Raw genomic sequence first — 19,802 nt, 5'->3', positions numbered from 1 at the left:
TGGACAGATCATACAGTGGGTAGGGTGCTTTCCTTGCACATGGCTTACTTGGATTCGATTATTGGCACCCAGGTATGATCCCCTGAACCGTGCTAGGAGTGATTCTTGAGCACAAGGCCAGGAGAGAGCCCTAAATATAGTCAGTTATGGCCCCCCAAAAACAAAACTAAACAAAATCTGAAAGGAAGATGATTGGGAAGTGATTGTTTAACAGGTATATGGTTTTCTTCTGAGGTAGTAAAATGCTTTGCAACTAGATAGAGGTTTTGGTTGTGTAATATTGTGAATATTATTAGCTACCAAGTTGTTCACTTTTAACATTAAAAAAATTTTATATTATGTAAATTTCTCCTCAATTAAGAAATTCAGGGCCAGAGAGATAATACAGTGAGTAAGGTGCCTGTCTTGCATGCATCAAACCCATGTTTCATTACATACATTCTTTGAGCACCTCCAGGAGTAAGCCCTGAGTACCACCAGGTTTGGCCCAAAAACCAAAAAGAAAAAAGAAGCTCAGGGGCTAGAGAGATAGTACCACAGGTAGGACACTTGCCTTGCATGCATTGGACCCAGATTCCATCCAGGAGTAATTCCTGAGTACAGAGCCAGGAATAAAAATAATCCCTGGCCAGACCCAGGTATGATGCAAAAACTAAAAAATAAGAAAAAGAAGATACTCAGCTTTTATATATTTTTCTTTTTGATAAGTGTTTTTTTGTGTCATTACTCCAAGGTCATTAAGATATTTTCTTTTGCTTTGTGATTCTGAGTTTTATGTTAAAGCCAAATGATTCTTTTTCCTTTTTGGGTCACACCCAGCAATGCTCAGAGGTTACTCCTGATTTTGCACTCAGGAATTACTCCTGGCAGTGCCCAGGGGACAATATGGGATGCCAGGGATCGAACCCGGGTCAGCTGTGTGCAAGGCAAACGCCCTACCCGCTGTGCTATCGCTCAGGCCCCTCATACTAATTTTTGTATAATAGGGTAATAAAGAAAACAACTTCATTTTAGTTTTTGGGAGACACCCAGTGGTACTCAGGGGAACCTGGCCTGCTACGTACAGCCCATTGACCTATCTCTCCATCCCCTATTTTTGTTTTCTTTGTACAAACAACCATGTGTTTCAGCAGGATTTGTTTAAAACTCTTTCCTTTTCTCTCAGAATTAACCTGATTTCTTGGTATTTGACTGAATATGTGTATGTATTTTTTTTTTCTTTTTGGGTCATACCTGTCAATGCACAGGGGTTACTTCTGGCTCTGCACTCAGGAATTACTCCTGGCGATGCTCAGGGGACTATATGGGAATCAAACCCGGGTCAGCCGCATGCAAGGCAAACGCCCTACCTGCTGTGCTATCGCGCCAGCCCCGTGTATGTCTATTTTAAATTTTGTTCCTTTCCTTTGAGCTATTCAGCCTCTCATTTTACTACATACCACACAATTTGATTGGGTTTTTGTTGTTGTCCCTTTTTTGTTTGTTGTCCCCACGCATTGCTCAGGGGTTACTCTTGGTTTTGTACTCAGGAATTACATCTGGTAGTGCTCAGTGGACTATATGGGATCTAACCTGGGTCTGCTGAGAGCAAAGCAAACCCCCTACCCACTGTATTATCTCTCTCACCAAAATTAAAATAATGATTGTTTTAATATGTATCTTGTAACTTTACTTTCATTGAGATTGCTTTATTATATAGTCCAGTATAAATTTGTTAACTGGGGTATTCTATATTAGTTTGCCTATTTGTTTAATATTAGAATGGTAAAATATTTTTGAAAGAAAAATCATTTACTTTTTTCTTTCCATGTATGTCTAGGTTACAAGGCAAATGCAAGAACATGAACAGGACTCTGAACTTAGGGAACAGATGTCTGGATATAAGAGAATGAGGCGGCAACATCAAAAGCAACTGATGACTCTGGAAAATAAGCTGAAAGCTGAGATGGATGAACATCGCCTTAGATTAGACAAAGATCTTGAAACTCAGCGTAACAATTTTGCTGCAGAAATGGAGAAGCTTATCAAGAAACATCAGGCTGCTATGGAAAAAGAGGTGATTAATTCAATATTATTAATTTTCATAATTTTAGCTTGTGACTATCTCAAGTATTTAAAGTGTATGTTTGGGGGCCACACCCAGTGGTACTCAGGGGCTACTCCTGGCCTGGTACTCAGGGGTTACTCCTGATGATGCTAATACCAAACTTGTCACTCTTGCTTACAATATATGCACTCCAGATATCTCCAGCCCTTTTTGTTCTCCTAAACAATGATCAAGGGTCCAGACCTTAGGGACCACTCCTAGTGATAACTCTTCCAACCAAAATTGTATGACCAGGGACCCTGGCTCAAACAGGATTAGGCCTCCATGCTATACCCCAAAGTGGTATTTTAATGCTAGGATATCTGTTTCTTGAATCAAACAAATTGGAGGAAAGGAGAAGCAGGTCCATGTGTATAATATGAAGTACTAAGTCCAGTAACTAATAGATATGAATCATTTTCTGACATTTGATAACTTGATAGTTTCACAGTGAGTGAGTTATTCATCTGTTCTAGGCTTCTGACTTTCTGGTGACCTGAGTTTGACATATCACCTATCATTTGGTTATTTACACCTCAAAAAACACTTTATGATTCTATTTTTGGGAAATCTTCAATGTATGTCAGTATTTTGTTTTATATATTTAAATTTTGGGGTTATTCTCAGGGCTTATTCCTGGCTGTCTGCTCAGTGATCATTCCTGAAGGTGTTCAGGGGACCATATGTGGTGACAGGAATCAAACCAGGGTCTGTTCCTTGTAAACACCTTAAACCACTATTCTCTCTCTCCAACCCCTGTGGCAGTATTTTTATATTAAAGAATAATTGAATATTGCTGTTTTGATATTAGAATGCATTTTTTAAGTTTTATTGGGGGCCCCAATAAAACTTAAAAAATGCATTCTAATATCAAAGGGCTTTCAAAGCAGTCTCAGAAGGTACAAGGCCCCTCCCAGAAATTCTTTAACAGTTCAGTGCTAGAATATAAGATCATAGTACTGTTTGGCATTGCAGGTTTTGGGAATTACTTGGTCCACCAATGGCAACTCCAGGACCATACCAAGTGGTACTGTGGGGCTTCCTGGGTTGCACCTACCTAACAATACTCAGAGGACTATTTGCTGCTGGGTGTCAAACCTGAGTTTTCTGTATGCAAGTCATGTGCCTTAATTAATACCCATACTATCTTTTCAGCTCTAAAAAAGACTATTGTTTGTGTGAATCCTTTTCTCCTATTTTTTCTCATCAGTTAAATTATTTGGGGTTTTGTTTTGGGGTTTTTTTTGGTTTGTTTTTTTTTTTTTTTTTTTTTTTTTTTTGGTGGGGGTTATACCCAGCAATGCTCATGGCTTACTCTGGCTCTGGGCTCAGAGGTCACTTCTGGCAGAGGTTCAAGGAACCATACATCTTGCTGGGCATTAAACCCAGGTAGCCACCAGCAAGGCAAACACTAAACTCACTGAACTCTTGCTCCAAACAAGTTAAATTTTACTTTGATAGTCACATTTTTCAAGTAAAATACAAGCATTAAATAAATATCTCAGTAAATAAATAAAATATCAGCAAATAGATCTGATTAGTATTCTTGAAGGCATTACTTGTCATAGATACCCTGTTCATACCTTTCCCCCAAAATGAGAACTACTATTCACAGTAGTAGAGAATTTAGAAAAATGATATATGCTCTAAGTATTTAATTTTTAAATCATTTGGTAAAAGAATATGCATATATTTAAAGCCCTGTTGATCATTGGGTAGTATTTTTAATCATTTGGGAAATTGTTTCTACCTATATATTCTAGAAAAGTAAGAAAGTAATTAATGCAAAGAAAGTAATTTATGATGTTCAGTATCATTACAGGTTTATTTAAAATATATGCTTAGAAAAAAATACAAAGAATATAATTCAGTGATAGAGCATTTGCTTTGCATTTGTGAGACCCTGGCCTTTTGATAAAGGTACAAAAAAAAAAAGGAAGAAAGAAGGAGGTAAAACGAAATTGGGGGGGCTGGAGAGATAGTATAAGAGGAAGGTGCTTGCCTTGCATCAACCAGCCCATGTTTGAATCCTCGCATTCCATATGACCCTCCCCAAGTCCACCAGGAGTCATCCCTGAGCACTAAGTCAGGAGTAAGCCTTGAGCACTACCAGGGACTGAATCACATAAAAAAAAATTTGTTTTTCTAAATTTCCTAAATATCTTAAAATTAGTATGAATACAACATTATAAAAAATAAAGACTAGAATGATAGTACAGGCAGTAGGGCTCTTGTCTAGCATGTGGCTGACCCTCAGCATACCTATGGTTCTCTGAGCACTGCCAGGAGTGACCCCTGAATTCCAAGCCAGGATGAACCCTGAGCAGAGGCAGGTTAGGCCCCCCCCCAAAAAAAATAAAATGATACATTTATCCACTAGGTAAAATTTTCACATTCTATATAAAATAAAGGTCAGATTTTCTTTAAAGATGAAATTTATTCATATACATGTTAACATAGATAAAAGGTGATTTTAATTTTATTTATAAATAACTTCTTTTAGGGGAAGACATACTCCTATTAAACAAAACAAAAAAATTTGAGAAAGATCAGTATTTATGGATGAGTTTCATTTTGCTGTTTCTCTGAAATTTAAATAAGGATGCTGAGTAATGCTTATTAGTAATTTGTTAGTTATTATTTTTTATAATACTTAAGCTGGTTTGGGGCTAGAAAGATAGTACAGCAGGTAAAGAATTTGCTTTATACACAGATTTGATTCTCAGCATCCTATATGGTCCCCCAAGCCTGCTGGGAGTGATCCCTAAATGTAGAAGCAGGAGTAAGGTATGAGCCCCATCAGTGTGGCCCAAAAACAAACAAAATGAAATCGGTTTTATATTCTTGAGGGGAAAGTATACTTTCTTGGTTATCGGTATTAAGCTGTGACTTTGAATCTACATAATTTTATGCATTTTAAAATTTCATATAGGCTAAAGTGATGGCCAATGAGGAGAAGAAGTTTCAGCAGCATATTCAAGCCCAGCAGAAGAAAGAACTGAATAGTTTTTTAGAGTCCCAGAAAAGAGAATATAAACTTCGAAAAGAACAGCTTAAAGAGGTACTTGTTTCATCAAAATTTTCAAGCCCATTGTCTGCTTATTAGTTACTTAATAATCAAAGGTGACCAGCTCATGGATCCATTAAGAAAATACTTTCATTTTGTTGATGGTAGTCATTAGGTGATATTCATCCTTTTCAAATGAAGATATTGTCTATAGTCTGTTACTCCTCAACTGATTGAGATTTCCCATTGAGTGAAAAGTAATCATCTGAAAATTAAGATTATATAATTTATTATTTCAGTTTTTCTATGTGTTTATTAAGTAACTGACTCAACTAGAAATAAAAATATTTGAGCTGTGAAAAAAAAGCCACCCAATTCTTTCTTTAAACAGATCCTTTGGGGGGCTGGAGTGATGGCACAGTGGGTAGAGTGTTTGCCTTGCACACGGCCGACTCAGGTTCGGTTCCCAGCATCCCATATGGTCTCCTGAGCACCACCAGGAGTAATTCCTGAGTGCAGAGCCAGGAGTAACCCCTGTGCATTGCTGGGTGTGACCCAAAAAGCAAAAAAAAAATAAAAGGTACAGTATCCCTGGCTGTTGCGATAGTACAACAGGTAGAACGTCTGCCTTGCATGCTGACCTGGGTTCTATCCCTGGCATCCCATATGATCCTCCAAGCACCACCAGAAGTAATTCCTGAGCTCCGAGCCAGGAATAACCTCTGAGCATCTCCGGGTGTGACCCCTGCTCCCGCCCCCTCCCCTCCAAAAAAAAAAAGTATATCATCCCTCCTCTCTTTTTGCTCAGAATATTATAATAAATTATTCTTTTTCTGACTTTAGCATAAAGAATAAGAGACAGAGACAGAGTGATAGCACAGTGGGTAGGGCATTTGCCTTGCACAAAACCAACCAGATTTAATCCCCGACCTCCCATATGGTCCTCCGAGCACTGCCAGGAGTAATTCCTGAGTGCAGAGCCAGGAGTAACCCCTGAGCATTGCTGGGTGTGACACAAAGAGTTAAAAAAAAATGAAGAGGTATCCTTGCTCATACACTTTCTTCAATTGAAGTTCATGTTAATTTTTATGGCTAGATGATTTTAGTTTAAGAGTTTAAATTAAAATTTAAGGATTTCTTTTGTTTGCTTTTTGTTGTTGTTGTGATGCTAGCAATCAAACCCACATGTCATGTTTGCAAGGTATGCATGTTATCACTGAGTTACATTTCCTTGCATGGCTGCATGACTTTTTTTATTTGCCACTGTATGTTGCTTTTTTTTTTTAAAAGCAAAGATAATCTAGCTTGGAAGAAAACTAATTATTACAATGTAATTTCTGAAAAGGGAATGATAGTGGACAAAAAACATCTTAGTTTCAATTTATAATTCTTCTTACAAACAGAATTTTTGGTTTATATCACTAACATACTCTTACTAATCATTTGATCTTAATAAAAGTAATCTTTCATGTTAATGCTTTTATAAGCGTTATAACCATATTTCAACCTAATTTTGTGTGTGTGTGTGTGTGTGTGTGTTAGAAAGACTTGCTATATATGGACGTGAGTCCATATGTCAAATGTTCTTCATTAATAAGATTTTTCACACCATGGGCTGGAGAGATAATACAGCAGGTAGGGTGCTTGCCTTTCATGTGGCTAACTCAAGTTCCATCTATATGGTCCCTGAGTTCTACCCAGCATGATCCCTAAACATAGATCCAGGAGTAAACCCCGAACACCTAAGTGTGTAGCCTAAAAACAAACATACAAAGAAGAAAGATTGCACAACATAGTGCTTGGGAACCATGTAGTGCCAGGGATTGAATTCAGTGCTTTGCATATGCAACACATATACCACTGCAGGAAAGTTCCTTACCCCTTACCTCTGATTTTTTTTTTCTTTTTGGGTCACACCCGGCCATGCACAGGGGTTTACTCCTGGCTCTGCACTCAGGAGTTACTCCTGGCGGTGCTCAGGGGACCATATGGGATGCTGGGAATCGAACCCGGGTCAGCTGCGTGCAAGGCAAATGCCCTACCCGCTGTGCTATCTCTCCAGCCCCTTGATTTTTTTTTTTTAAACCTGAAAGAGGGCTGGAGCGATAGCGTGCCTTGCACGCAGCCAACATGGCCGACCCGAGTTCGATTCCTCCGCCCCTCTTGGAGAGCCCGGCAAGCTACCGAGAGTATCTCGCCAGCACAGCAAAGCCTGGCAAGCTACCCGTGATGTATTTGATATGCCAAACACAGTAACTAACAAAAAACCTGAAAGAATTGTCTTCTCTTTTAGGAAGTACTTAAAGATGTGTTTTATTTTGTTTACTAGTCATCTGCTTTTGTAGCTAGGAGCCATCATAAATGTAGTTATACAAGCCAAATGGAGGATGTGTTTTCTGGTGTTCATTTCTCTTTTTCTTATCTAATTGAGTATCTTAAGAAAAAGGAAAATATTACCTACCTCTTTAAGTCACATTCATTTCTGAGCATTAAAGAATTCCAAGCTGAAGCTAGAGAGATAATGCAGCAGGTAAGGCACTTGCTGTGCACATTGCTGACCTTGGTTCATTCCTCAATACAACATACGACACCCTGAGCCCTGCCAAGAGTAAGCCCTGAGCACAGTCAGGTGTGACCAGAAAAAAGTAACAAAAATAACAAAAGAAATCACAAGCTAAGCACTTTATCAGAATAAGCTTGTTCTTCAAGCATATGTTCTCCCTTGAACAGGTATCTCTGTCTCTGTGTCTCTTTGCTTGCCCTTTCCACTCTTTAGAAACCTCTATTCTCTCTTCAACGTGAACTTCCTCTCTTTTTCTCCCCTCACATCTTTCTAAGTAAGTTTTATTCAATAAAGACTTACTTTGCTTCACTGAAAAGTGATAAATTTATCAGAATGTTATTTTTACATAATTTGAACCAAGTTGATTATTTTGCTAAGGAGTAGAGTAAAAGAGGATACCAGTGATATGGTGGGCCATATAATAACCAGGATCAAAACCCAGGACCTTGCAAATGCCCGGCACATACTCCAGTGCTTGTGCCTTATGAACTGAGTTATTTTTATGTTGTCAGGAGCTGAATGAAAACCAGAGCACCCCCAAAAAAGAAAAGCAGGAGTGGCTTTCAAAGCAGAAGGAGAATATACAGCATTTTCAAGCAGAAGAAGAGGCTAACCTTCTTCGACGTCAGAGACAATATCTAGAGCTAGAATGTCGTCGTTTTAAAAGAAGAATGTTACTTGGGCGCCATAACTTGGAACAGGACCTTGTCAGAGAGGTATGTTTAAATGATGTGAATTCGAAATCTTTCCTGAAAATATGGGCTAGAGCAGCAGTACAGCAGGTAAGGCGTTTGCCTTGCACATGGCCAACCAAGTTCTATCCCCGGCATCCCATATGGTCCCCTGAGTACTGCCAGGAGTGCAGAGCTAGGACTAACCCCTGAGCTTTGCCAGGTGTGACCCCAACCCCTCGCCCCCCCAAAAAATTGATCATAATAAATTTAGTAGAATGCTAAAAAAAACTCCTAAAAATATGACAGTCCGAGGCTCAAGGTTTTGTACTAGTTTTTCCCTTTTTCCTAGATACACACATGGTGTGCGTGGTGCATGTGTGTGTGTGTGTCTGTGTGTGTGTGTGTGTTGCTAGGAGTCAAACTCAGGCCTCATGTACTCTACCACTGAGCCATTCTACTTTCTCACTGTTTCTCCTCAAATGCTGCTTCCTCAGAAATGTCATTCCAGGGCCAGAGTAAAGAAGATGCTTGCCTTGTATGTGTCTACCCAGATTTTGTCCCCAACACTCCATATGGTCACCCAACCCCTACCAAGATTGCTCCCTAAGCTCAAGAGCTAGGAGTAGTAATCCCTGAGCACCACCAGGGATGACCCAAAAACACCAAAAAAAAAATTTTTTTTTTTACACCTCATTCAAAAACAAAAAGTGTCAAGAGCAAAGACATAATAGAACAGTGAAGGCCCTTGTCTTGTAGCAGCTAACTTGTGTTCAGTCCTTGATGCTCTGTTGCTCCCACTGGTCCCATGAGCCCTCCTGGAGTAAGTGTAGAGCCAGGATAAGCCCCGGGGCACAGCCAGTTGTGACCCCAAAGCAAAACAAAAAGTTGTTCCTTATCACATCCTCACTTCTTTAAATGGTTTTTATAACCTTTTCTCTTAAACACAGTTGTTTTGGGAAGTCTCTCATTCCTTACTATAAGAGATAATCTATAAAATTACATATTTTAAGTTCTGTTCCTATTATCTTGCCTATAAGTATTTAATAAATATTAAATTCTTAAAAGAATGTATTTAAATTAATAAAATTATTGTCTCATCATCCAAAAATGGGTACCCTGAAGTTTTTGTAATTATGTGATTTTTAGTTGGACTTTTAAAAAAATTTTTTTTTTCATAAACCAGTTTTATTTTGGAAATATGGGCCAGAGTCTAAGAGATCCCTATAACCTAAAAACTGGGATGTAAGAAACTTCAAAATGGAGTGTACAAACTCAGTTTATGAATAAAAACAATAGTTCTTGGGGCCAGAGCAATACTACAGTAGACAGGACATTTGCCTTGCATGCAGCCAACCTGGGTTTAATCCCCAGAATCTCATATGGTCTCCTGAGCACCTTAACATAGAGCGAGAATAACACCTGAACATGTGGCCGGATATGGATCAAAAACAAAACAAAGAAACAATAATTCTCATCTAGGATACTACCTGTGAGCATAACTTTGTTTCTGAGAATGACTTAAAATAAGCTTCAAGGCCAGAGAGATAATGCAAGGGTTAAGGCCTTTGCCTTGCCTGCAGTTTACCCCAGTTCTGTTCCTGTTGTGACATGTATTTCTCAAGCACGACCAGAAATAAATCCCTGAGGACTACTGGGTATGGCCCCCAAACCAAAAGTAAAATCATATAGCACAATTGTTTAAATTTGCTAGTAATTTTTAAAGCTGGGCTGGAGCGATAGCACAGCTGGTAGGGCATTTGCCTTGCACGCGGCCAACCGGGCCAACCCAGGTTCGATTCCTCCACCCCTCTCAGAGAGCCTGGCAAGCAACCAAGAGTATCCCATCCGCACTGCAAAGCCTGGCAAGCTACCGGTGACATATTTGATATGCAAAACACAGTAACAGGTTTCAATGGAGATGTTACTGGGCCAGCTCGAACAAATCAGTGAACAACGGGGGACCGTGACAGTGATAGTAATTTTTAAAAATTGAAATAGTTGGCATCAGTTAGCTAAGAATAATTTAAAGTTTATTAGTGATGTGGGTAAGTACTGGGAAGAGTATATAAATAGATGTTTCTTTCTTGGATCATCGTGTAGCAACAGCTTTTTTTTTTTTTCTTTTTGGGTCACACCCGGCGATGCTCAGGGATTACTCCTGGCTCTGCTACTCAGGAATTACTCCTGGCAGTGCTCGGAGGACCATATGGGATGCTGGGAATCGAACCGGGGTTTGTTGCATGCAAGGCAAACGCCTTACCCGCTGTGCTATTGCTCCAGCCCCCAGCTTTTAAATTTTAATGTATGTTTTGTATTTTCCTATCAGATCTACTTCTATAATTCTAAGGAATAATAAAATGGGCATGTGGAAGACGGCTCTAATGAGCATTGAGTTCTATCCCTAATACCACATGGTCCCCTGAGCAACATTGGAAACTGCCCCTTAGGCACTATCACATGGGCTGGAGCGATAGCACAGTGGTAGGGCGTTTGCCTTGCATGCAGCCGGCACTGCTGAGCCGGGTTCAATTCCTCTGCCCCTCTCAGAGAGCCCGGCAAGCTACCAAGAGTATCTCGCCCGCACGGCAAAGCCTGGCAAGCTACCCATAACATATTCAATATGCCAAACACAGTAACAACAAGTCTCACGATGGAGACATTACTGGGCCCGCTCGAGCAAATCAATGAACAATGGGAGGACCGTGACTCCCCCTGGGATATAGTTCAGTGATAGAACTCGTGCCTTGCATGGTGGATGCTCTGGGTCTGATTCTCAGCATCATACACAAAATTGTTATAAAGTAAAAAAGTAGAAAAATTATGGTATTGCAAAGCAGCGGCTTACTATGAAACTGCTAAAAAGATTTGCACTTACTGATAATATATGTTGGATAAAATCACATTACATATTTATAATATACATTACTCAAAAAATACATTTTTGGGGCTGGAGAGATAGCACAGCAGGTAGGTCGTTTGCCTTGCACACGGCCGACCCGGGTTCGATTCCCAGCATCCCATATGGTCCCCTGAGCACTGCCAGGAGTAACTCCTGAGTGCAGAGCCAGGAGTAACCCCTGTGCACTGCCAGGTGTGACCCAAAAAGCAAAAAAAAAAAAATACATTTTTATATAATGAAGATGTCATGGGCTGGAGCGATAGCACAGCGGTAGGGCATTTGCCTTGCACGCAGCCAACAAGGGCGACCCGAGTTCGATTCCTCTGCCCCGCTTGGAGAGCCCGGCAAGCTACTGAGAGTATCTCGCCCACACGGCAAAGCCTGGCAAACTACCCGTGACATATTTGATATTTGATATGCCAAACACAGTAACAAGTCTCACTATGGAGAAGTTACTGGGCTCGCTCGAGCAAATCGATGCACAACGGGAGGACAGTGACAGTGACAGTGAAGATGTCACTGAAAGGATGAAGTAGTTTGGGAATAATTTGCACCAAACTTTTTTTTTTTTTCCCTTTGGAGGGGGCACACCTGGTGATGCTCAGGGCTTACTCCTTCTTCTGCACTCAGGAATTGTTCCTGCCAGGTTCAGGGAACCATAAGGGATGCTTTGGATCAAACCTGAGTGGGCTTCATGCCAGGCAAGCAACCTTACCTGCTATACTATTGCTCTGGTGCCTGCCCCAACCTCTTGACTTTCATTTTGAGGCCACTTCTAAGGTGTGGGCTGGAGCAATAGCACAGTGGTAGGGCGTTTGCCTTGCTTGAAGCCAGCCCGACAGAGCCGGGTTCAATTCCTCGCCCCTCTCAGAGAGCCTGGCAATCTACCGAGAGTTTCTCGCCCGCACAGCAGAGCCTGGCAAGCCACCCATTCAGTATTCAGTATGTTAAACACAGTAATAACAAGTCTCAAAATGGAGAAATTACTGGGCCCGCTCGAGCAATCTAAGGTGTACTCAAGGCTTCAAAATTCAAAGGATGCCTTAAGTCTTTTTAATCTAAAATTTAAAAAGAAATATAGAGCCCAAGGAATAGCTTCAAGATCAGAGGCCTTATATGTGGACCTTAAATTAAATCTTCATACCTCAAGATTCCCCAGACACTATCAGGACAATCATCATACTTCCCAGTACTATTGAATCTGAGCAGCACCACATCACTGGGCCCTAGAAATGAATTGTTACAACCCTATTGGTAGATTATCACCAAGAGTAGCTCCTGCCCCCACTTGAAAACTAGAAAACTAGGGTTGGAGAGATAGTACAGCAAGTAAGGCACTTGCCTTGCACATGGCTGATCCAGGTTCAATCTCTAACACCCACTTAGTTCCCCGAGTTCTGCCAAGAGTGATTCCTAAGCACAGATAGTAGTAAGCTCTGAACACTGCCAAGTGTGGGCCTCACCCCTCAAAAAAAGGAAAAACGAGGATAATAGAAGGTAAGAAAGAAGGGCATTAAGCCTCTTGAGATAGAATCTATGCTTATTAAATAAAATAGTAACGAATAAACTGAAGAAATGCACTACCAATTGTCTTTACTGTAGTAAAGTAAACCTCTAGTATTTACCATGCTGCCATTATAGCAAAGGATGACTTTTATTTCCTGAGTATTCTCTTTCTTAGAAATTTTCTCTCCTGATAATATATAGCAGTAACTTATACCTTTGTTTTCTGTTTGATGGATTAGGAGTTAAATAAAAGGCAGACTCAAAAGGACTTAGAGCATGCCATGTTACTGCGACAACATGAATCCATGCAAGAATTGGAGTTTCGCCACCTCAATACAATTCAGAAGATGCGCTGTGAGTTGATCAGATTACAGCATCAAACTGAGCTCACTAATCAGCTGGAATATAATAAACGAAGAGAACGTGAACTAAGGCGAAAACATGTCATGGAGGTTCGACAGCAGCCTAAGAGTTTAAAGGTACTTTAGCTGAAACTACTTGCAACAAAGAAAAAGCAGTAAATGACATCGATGCAAACATTGAATGTCTTAATATGTCTATCATAAAGAAAGTTAATAAACTTTATTTTAAGAGTGTTTGATTAGTTTTGATGTAGACTTCCTATGGGTACTGATTCTTAGATACGTATTTATTAGCAGCCTACCAAAATGGCCAAAACGTAACTTTTTGTTAAGTGCCATAAATAAGAGTCAACATTCTTACTTTTAATATACCCAGTTGTTCAACCCTACCAATTTTATATGTGAACATACCAACCTGTTGTCTTTAAGTTTTAGAATCAAACAGTTTTACTTTTATTTTCTTTGTCTTTGTTTTGGGGGTTGCTTCTGGTGGTGCTGGGGTGCCTTGAGCTGGGGATTCAACCAGACCTTCTGCATGCAAAACATGGGCACTAATTCTTTGAGCTGTCTCCTTGGCCTAGAATCTTAACTGTTCTAAATGTGATTTATGTCTTTAACCCCCCCCCAAAAAAGGTGTTTTGTTTTGTTTTGTTTTAAGAGGTCAGAGGCAGAGAACTCAGGGACCACTAGAGTTAACATCTAGTGGTGCTGGGAAGAGCCATGTAGTACTGAGTGCCATGTACAGTCCACCTCTTTGAGATATTTCCCCAGCCCAGGACATTTAAGTTTTTTGGTTTTTTTTTTTTTTTCAGTTTTGCTTTGGGGACACACCCAGCTATGCTTAGGGATTACTCTTATTTTTGCCTTCCAGGATCACTCCTGACATGTTCAAAGGCTCATATGGGGTGCTGTGTATTAAACCCAGGCTTTGCTAGTTGTAAGATAAGCTCCCCACAAACATATGGCATCATATGTTTGTCTTTTTTATTAGATATTTCTTCATTCTGCAAAGAATAAATATGTGTAAATGTGACCTAGCTTGTATAAAACATGAGAAAGGGTATAACTTCTTCCTTGACAGGTAATATGTGTAAAATATATATATTTGTTGTACTTCAAATCAGTCAGTAACTATCTAAAAACATTTGTATTAAAAAAAAAATTTCAGGGACCAGAGCAGTAGTACAGCAGATAGGGTGCTTACTTTGCACATTACTGACCCGGGTCCAATTTCCAGCATTACCTATGGTCCCCTAAGCATTACCATGAGTAATTCCTGAGCCCAGAACCGGGAGTAATCTCTGAGCATCTCTGGGTGTAGTACAAAATCCCTTAGGGGGAAAAAAATAAAAAAGGAAAATAATGTCAGCTTTTCTGCTATAATAGAGTAAATAAATATATTCATACATAGTCTTACCAGTATGCCTTATAGAAAAACAGTTTTTTTTTTAACCTGAATTTGTAGAATACCTATCTTGTACTAAACTAAAAGCTAAGTCCTAAATTTATGTCTTTGAACTGAACTAACTTTATCTAAGAAATGTTTGTATAGTTCATGTTCATTTTTTCTCTTTTTTCCAACCCAGGAAAGGTTGTCTGCTCCTTCGTATAATAACTTGTTTCACCTTTGAGAGATTGGTTGACTTTCAAGATTTTACTTGTTGTGTTAAAGAGTAACCCATTACTATATATATTTCTACCTAGTTCATTTATGGAAATGACAATCATAATAGTATTAGTAAATTCCTACTACCCTACATTTATGGGGCCTGTCTTAGGCTGTTTAGTTTGAGTTGAGATTGTCACTAAAAGAAATTTAAAGCGGGTTGGAGTAATAATACAGCATGTAAGGTGCTTGCCTTGCACATGGGCACCTGGGTTTGATCCCTGACATCCCATCCCTCAAGCCCACCAGGAGGAATCCCTGAGTGCAAAGCTAGGAGTCAACCGTTGGCCACCCACCACCCCAAAAAAGAAAGAAAAAAAATTTCAGTGAAGGACCAGAGCAATAGTACTGTGGGTAGGGTGCTTCCCCTGCATGTGGCCAACCTGGATTCAATCCCTAGCAATATATATAGTCCTTGCCATCCACACAGGAGTTCTTCTTGAGCACAGAGCAGGAATAAGTCCTGAGAATCTCTGGATGTGGCCCCAAAACAAGTCAGAAACAGAGTAAATATAATTGCTTTATGCCACAGGGAACTGATAAAAGTACCCTCTGGTTGATATCTACTGTACTTGATTCATAAAAAGAAATTTAATTTTCTACTATCAGTGCACTCAGTTTGGGTTTTTTTTTTGGGGGGGGGGGCAGGTTTGCAAGGCATGTACCTTACTGTACTGTCTCTTCAGCCACAAATCAAAGCTAGTTTTAGTGTTTATAAAATCATTAAATTTACTTGTAAAACAACAAGTATTACCTGAAGTTTGGTGATAAGTGAGTTCTTTGAATATTTTAATTTGGAGTTTTGTTGTAAAAATACTTAGATTACAATTGCTTGACCCAGTAGCCAGGTACAAAGTACCTGCAAATTTATGATTCTGCGTTTTAGTTTTCTTCTTCCTTTCTCCTATTAATCTTTATTTTCAGTAAGCATCAGATATATAATATATGTATGTGGTAAAAATCTTTTTTTTTTTCCAGTCTAAAGAACTCCAGATAAAAAAGCAGTTTCAGGATACCTGCAAAATTCAAACCAGACAGTACAAAGCATTAAGAAATCACCTTCTGGAAACTACACCAAAGAGTGAGCACAAAGCTGTTCTGAAACGACTCAAAGAGGAGCAGACTCGGAAGTTAGCCATCTTGGCTGAACAGTATGATCATAGCATTAATGAAATGCTCTCCACACAAGCTGTAAGTTTGTTTTATTTAGCAAATTTTATCTACAACGAGAGAAAGCATACTTTGCAGTGTGTAGTACTCCTGAGATCAGAGATCCCAGCAATTAAAATACTAGTTGCTTTGAAGGGATAGTTTTCAATATCTTGGAAAAGAGTTGTTTGGATTTGTATTCTTTCTACTCTCAGCATTGTTTGGAAATAGACATGGTACAGAATTCTCTGTGATCATGAGGTTCAGAAATGGCTCTTTGCCAGTGCAGTGTCTCTCTTTAGCACATATCTTAGCAACTTAGAAAGTTAAAAGTAATATCCCAACAGCTTATACAATTAGAGCGATTTCTTTGTTAAGCAGTAAGTAGATGATAGTGCTATAACCCCAAGTGGTCAAATTTGAATGTAAACATAAAATATTTTCTATACAAGAAACTTGCAAACTTTTTCTTAAAGAAGTTGACATTATTTAGCCAGAAAGCAAAAATGTTTTATTGTGTGGCTACTATTTCAAAATAGAAAACCCATTCTTAACTAATGGGCTGTTCTGTTGTTATCGTTGATGGTTTGGTTTGGTTGGGTTGGGGGTTCATACCTGGCAATACTCCGGGATCACTCCTGGCTCCACACTCAGGGATCACTCCTGGTGGGCTCGGAGGACTTTTTAGGTTCCTGGGGATTGAACTTGGGTTGGCTATGTGCAAGACAAGTGCCCTTCCCACTGTAGCATCACTCTGGCACTCTAGTATTGTTTTGAAGTAAAATTTATTTTATTTAGAAAAAAGAAGAAAAGAGGTAGTGGGGAGGGAGGGCAACTAGAGAAAGCACACTTTGCAGGTTTTGATGTAGGCAATAGAGAATGTATAACTAGCCTGCTATTTAAACAAAGTAATATTAACAGGAGGGGGGGAAAGCTAAAATAAAACAAAAACTGGCAGCTGCCCAGATTTTGACCCTTAGGCTATAATTTGCTGATCTGTGTTTCTTAGTTATTTCTATTGAAGAGAAGAGATTCCTTGTTTCATATTACCTAATTATGTTTGGAATTTTTCTTAAGAAAAAACTAGGTTTTTTTGTACCCTTGTTTATCTTCATAATGCCATCATTGGTTACTGTTCCTTTCTTTTTCAGAGATGTTTACACCATGATTCAAGAGAGAACTATTGTGTATCATTGAAAAGTACAGTCTATCTTCTCTCACCTCTTTCTATTAAGTAAGTCATAAATAGATAACTTATAATAGAATCTGTTCTTTCTCTATTTTCAGTTGCGACTAGATGAAGCACAGGAAGCAGAGTGCCAGGTTTTGAAGATGCAGCTGCAGCAGGAACTGGAGCTGTTGAATGCATATCAGAGCAAAATCAAAATGCAGGCTGAAGCTCAACATGATCGAGAGCTTCGGGAGCTTGAACAGAGAGTCTCCCTCCGCAGAGCACTCTTAGAACAAAAGGTATAAGTAATTATTTGTGCTGGCATTTGCTTTTATCAGAAATATTATATAATATTTTCACTTTGGTAGAGGTTACTTGCACAGTACCATATTTTCTTAACTATAGTTTGCCTTTACTTTTAAAAATTTGATTTTTGAGGGACAAGAGTGATACTAAAGTGGGTAGGGCACTTGCCTTGCACACAGTCTCCTGGTTTCACTCCTCAGAAACTCTGATGGACCCCTACCCCGGCTAGGAGCATTCCCTGAATGCAGAGCCAGGAGGCAGCCCTGAGAACGGCCAGATGTGTCCCCAAAACAAAAATAGATAAAATAAAGATAAAATTATGATTTGGGGTCAGAGATCTAGTACAAAAGGTAGGTCCTTGCCTTGCATGTGTGCCATCCTGTTGGGTCCCCAACCCTGCCACTGGTTTCCTGAACACAGAGCCAGGAATTGCCCCTAAACACCTCTGGATGTGGCCCAAAAACCAGTAAATAAATAGAAATAAAATTATGACTTGATAATGAACCTTATAATTAATAAATTCTAAACATGAAGGGAATATGATTAGCAATTGTTAGAGAAAGAATATGGTCTATGTGAAAATAGTTGTAAGAGAGTAGCTCTAATTAATTTTTCTCCCTTTTTTAAATTGAAAAGTTTTTTTTATTATTGGGGCTGGAGCACGGCGGGTAGGGCGTTTGCCTTGCATGCGGCCAACCCAAGTTCGATTCCCAGCATCTCATATGGTCCCCCGAGCACCACCATGAGTGATTCCTGAGTAACCCCTGAGCATCGCTGGGTGTGACCCAAAAAACAAAAACCGAAAAAAAGTTTTTTATTAAATTGGGGTTGGGGCATGGAGCCAGTGCTCCATGTATAGCAGGTAGGGCACTTGCCTTGCACACAGCTGACCCAGGTTAAATCCTCGGCATTCCATATGGTCCCCTAAGCACCACCAGGAGCAATTCCTGAGTGCAGTGCCTGTCACCTCTGATGCTGTCACCCCTGAGCATCACCATTGTGACCCAAAAAGCAAAAGATAAACTTAAAATAAATTGCTGTTGGGGAAGAGAGGTATCAGAGATTGAACCCAAGGCTACACGGATTCAAAGGTGCTCTGCCACTGAACTACATTTCCAGATCTCTAATTCCAGTTTCTTCACTTTGGGGAACTAGAAAGTTAGTATAGCAGATTAGCCGATAAGGTGCTTGCCTTGCATGCAGTTGATGGTAGTTTAATCCTTGGCATCCCGTATTATCCCTAAAACACCACAGGAGGTATCCCTGAGTACCACTGTGTATGACTAAAAAACTAAATGAAAAAGGAAAGCTAGAGAGAAAGGATTGCTTCTAGGTGGGGTATTTTGATTTTTTTTTTGGTTGGGTATTTTTTTTGGGGGGGGTTATATTTTTTTTTTACTAGATATGTGAGAGAGTGAAATCGTCACATTTTTTTAAGGTGTTAAAGCTGTGTGTGTATAATTATGTTTTTTATTTTGGGAAAAGGATGGTAGGTGGAAGATCTGGATGGTAGATAGAAGATCCTGAGAAATAGGAAAAAGACCTTTTTTTTTTTTTTTTCTTTTTGGGTCACACCCGGTGATGCCCAGGGGTTACTCCTGGCTCAAGCACTCAGGAACTGCTCCGGCGGTGCTCGGAGGACCATATGGGATGCTGGGAATCGAACCTGTGTTGGCCATGTTGGCTGCGTGCAAGGCAAACGCCCTACCTGCTGTGCTATCGCTCCAACCCAGAAAAAGGCATTTTTTATGAAAATTAGTAAAATAAGTCTTTTCCAAAATTCAGAGCTATGGGTCAGAGTTCCTTAGCCAAAAGTTCCAAATAATGTCTTTAGTACCTTGCTTCATTGCCAGTTAACACTTGCTGTCTTTCCCATTGAAAGGTTGTCTTTGTTTCTAGAAGAAGGGACTATAGATTTTCCTCTTTTTCCTATAGTTCATCTGATACATATAGAACATTTTATTCAATTTTTAAATATTTTCTTTGTGTTTGGTGCCAGGATTAAGCCTTGGGAGGTCCATACACACCTAAGACATCAGTTCTACCAACACTGGCTCCTAAAAATATATTTTTGGGATATGGCAGATAACTAAAAGGGTTGGAATACATGCTTTACATGAGGGAGCCCCATGTTTGATCTCGGGCACTGCATGGTCCTCCAAACACTGCCACCTCTGCCAACAAAACAATAAAACATGAGTATTCTTGTGGCCAGGGGAGATGGAGTTAAGGTCTGAAGCACATTCCTTGGCACCTCATGCATCTTCAGGAGTAGTAGCCTGGAGATAGCAGTAAAATGTATTTTTTTAATCTTAATATGATATTGTTAGTATGAAACAATTTTTTATCACTGGTTTGAGAGGTACTTATCCCTAAGTATTGTCTAAATTATGTTTTTATTCAAGATACAAAA

General features: G+C 39.6%; 1 protein-coding gene across 1 annotated transcript in view; it reads left to right on the top strand.

Moving 5' to 3' along the window:
• Positions 1 to 19,802, top strand: part of TAOK1 (TAO kinase 1) — a 134,835-nt gene that overhangs the window by 102,361 nt on the left and 12,672 nt on the right. The window contains exons 14-19 of the mRNA XM_056127993.1: positions 1,820 to 2,056; positions 5,019 to 5,147; positions 8,169 to 8,372; positions 12,975 to 13,214; positions 15,742 to 15,954; positions 17,200 to 17,382. Of these exons, the coding sequence (XP_055983968.1) occupies positions 1,820 to 2,056; positions 5,019 to 5,147; positions 8,169 to 8,372; positions 12,975 to 13,214; positions 15,742 to 15,954; positions 17,200 to 17,382 (1,206 nt within the window). The remainder of the gene's footprint in view (positions 1 to 1,819; positions 2,057 to 5,018; positions 5,148 to 8,168; positions 8,373 to 12,974; positions 13,215 to 15,741; positions 15,955 to 17,199; positions 17,383 to 19,802) is intronic.

This window comes from Sorex fumeus, unplaced genomic scaffold, assembly GCF_029834395.1.
Source record: "Sorex fumeus unplaced genomic scaffold, SorFum_2.1 ptg000063l, whole genome shotgun sequence".
Taxonomy (NCBI): Eukaryota; Metazoa; Chordata; class Mammalia; order Eulipotyphla; family Soricidae; genus Sorex; species Sorex fumeus.
The sequence above is the reverse complement of the archived record's forward strand: the minus strand, read 5'-3'. Positions and strand labels throughout refer to the sequence as shown.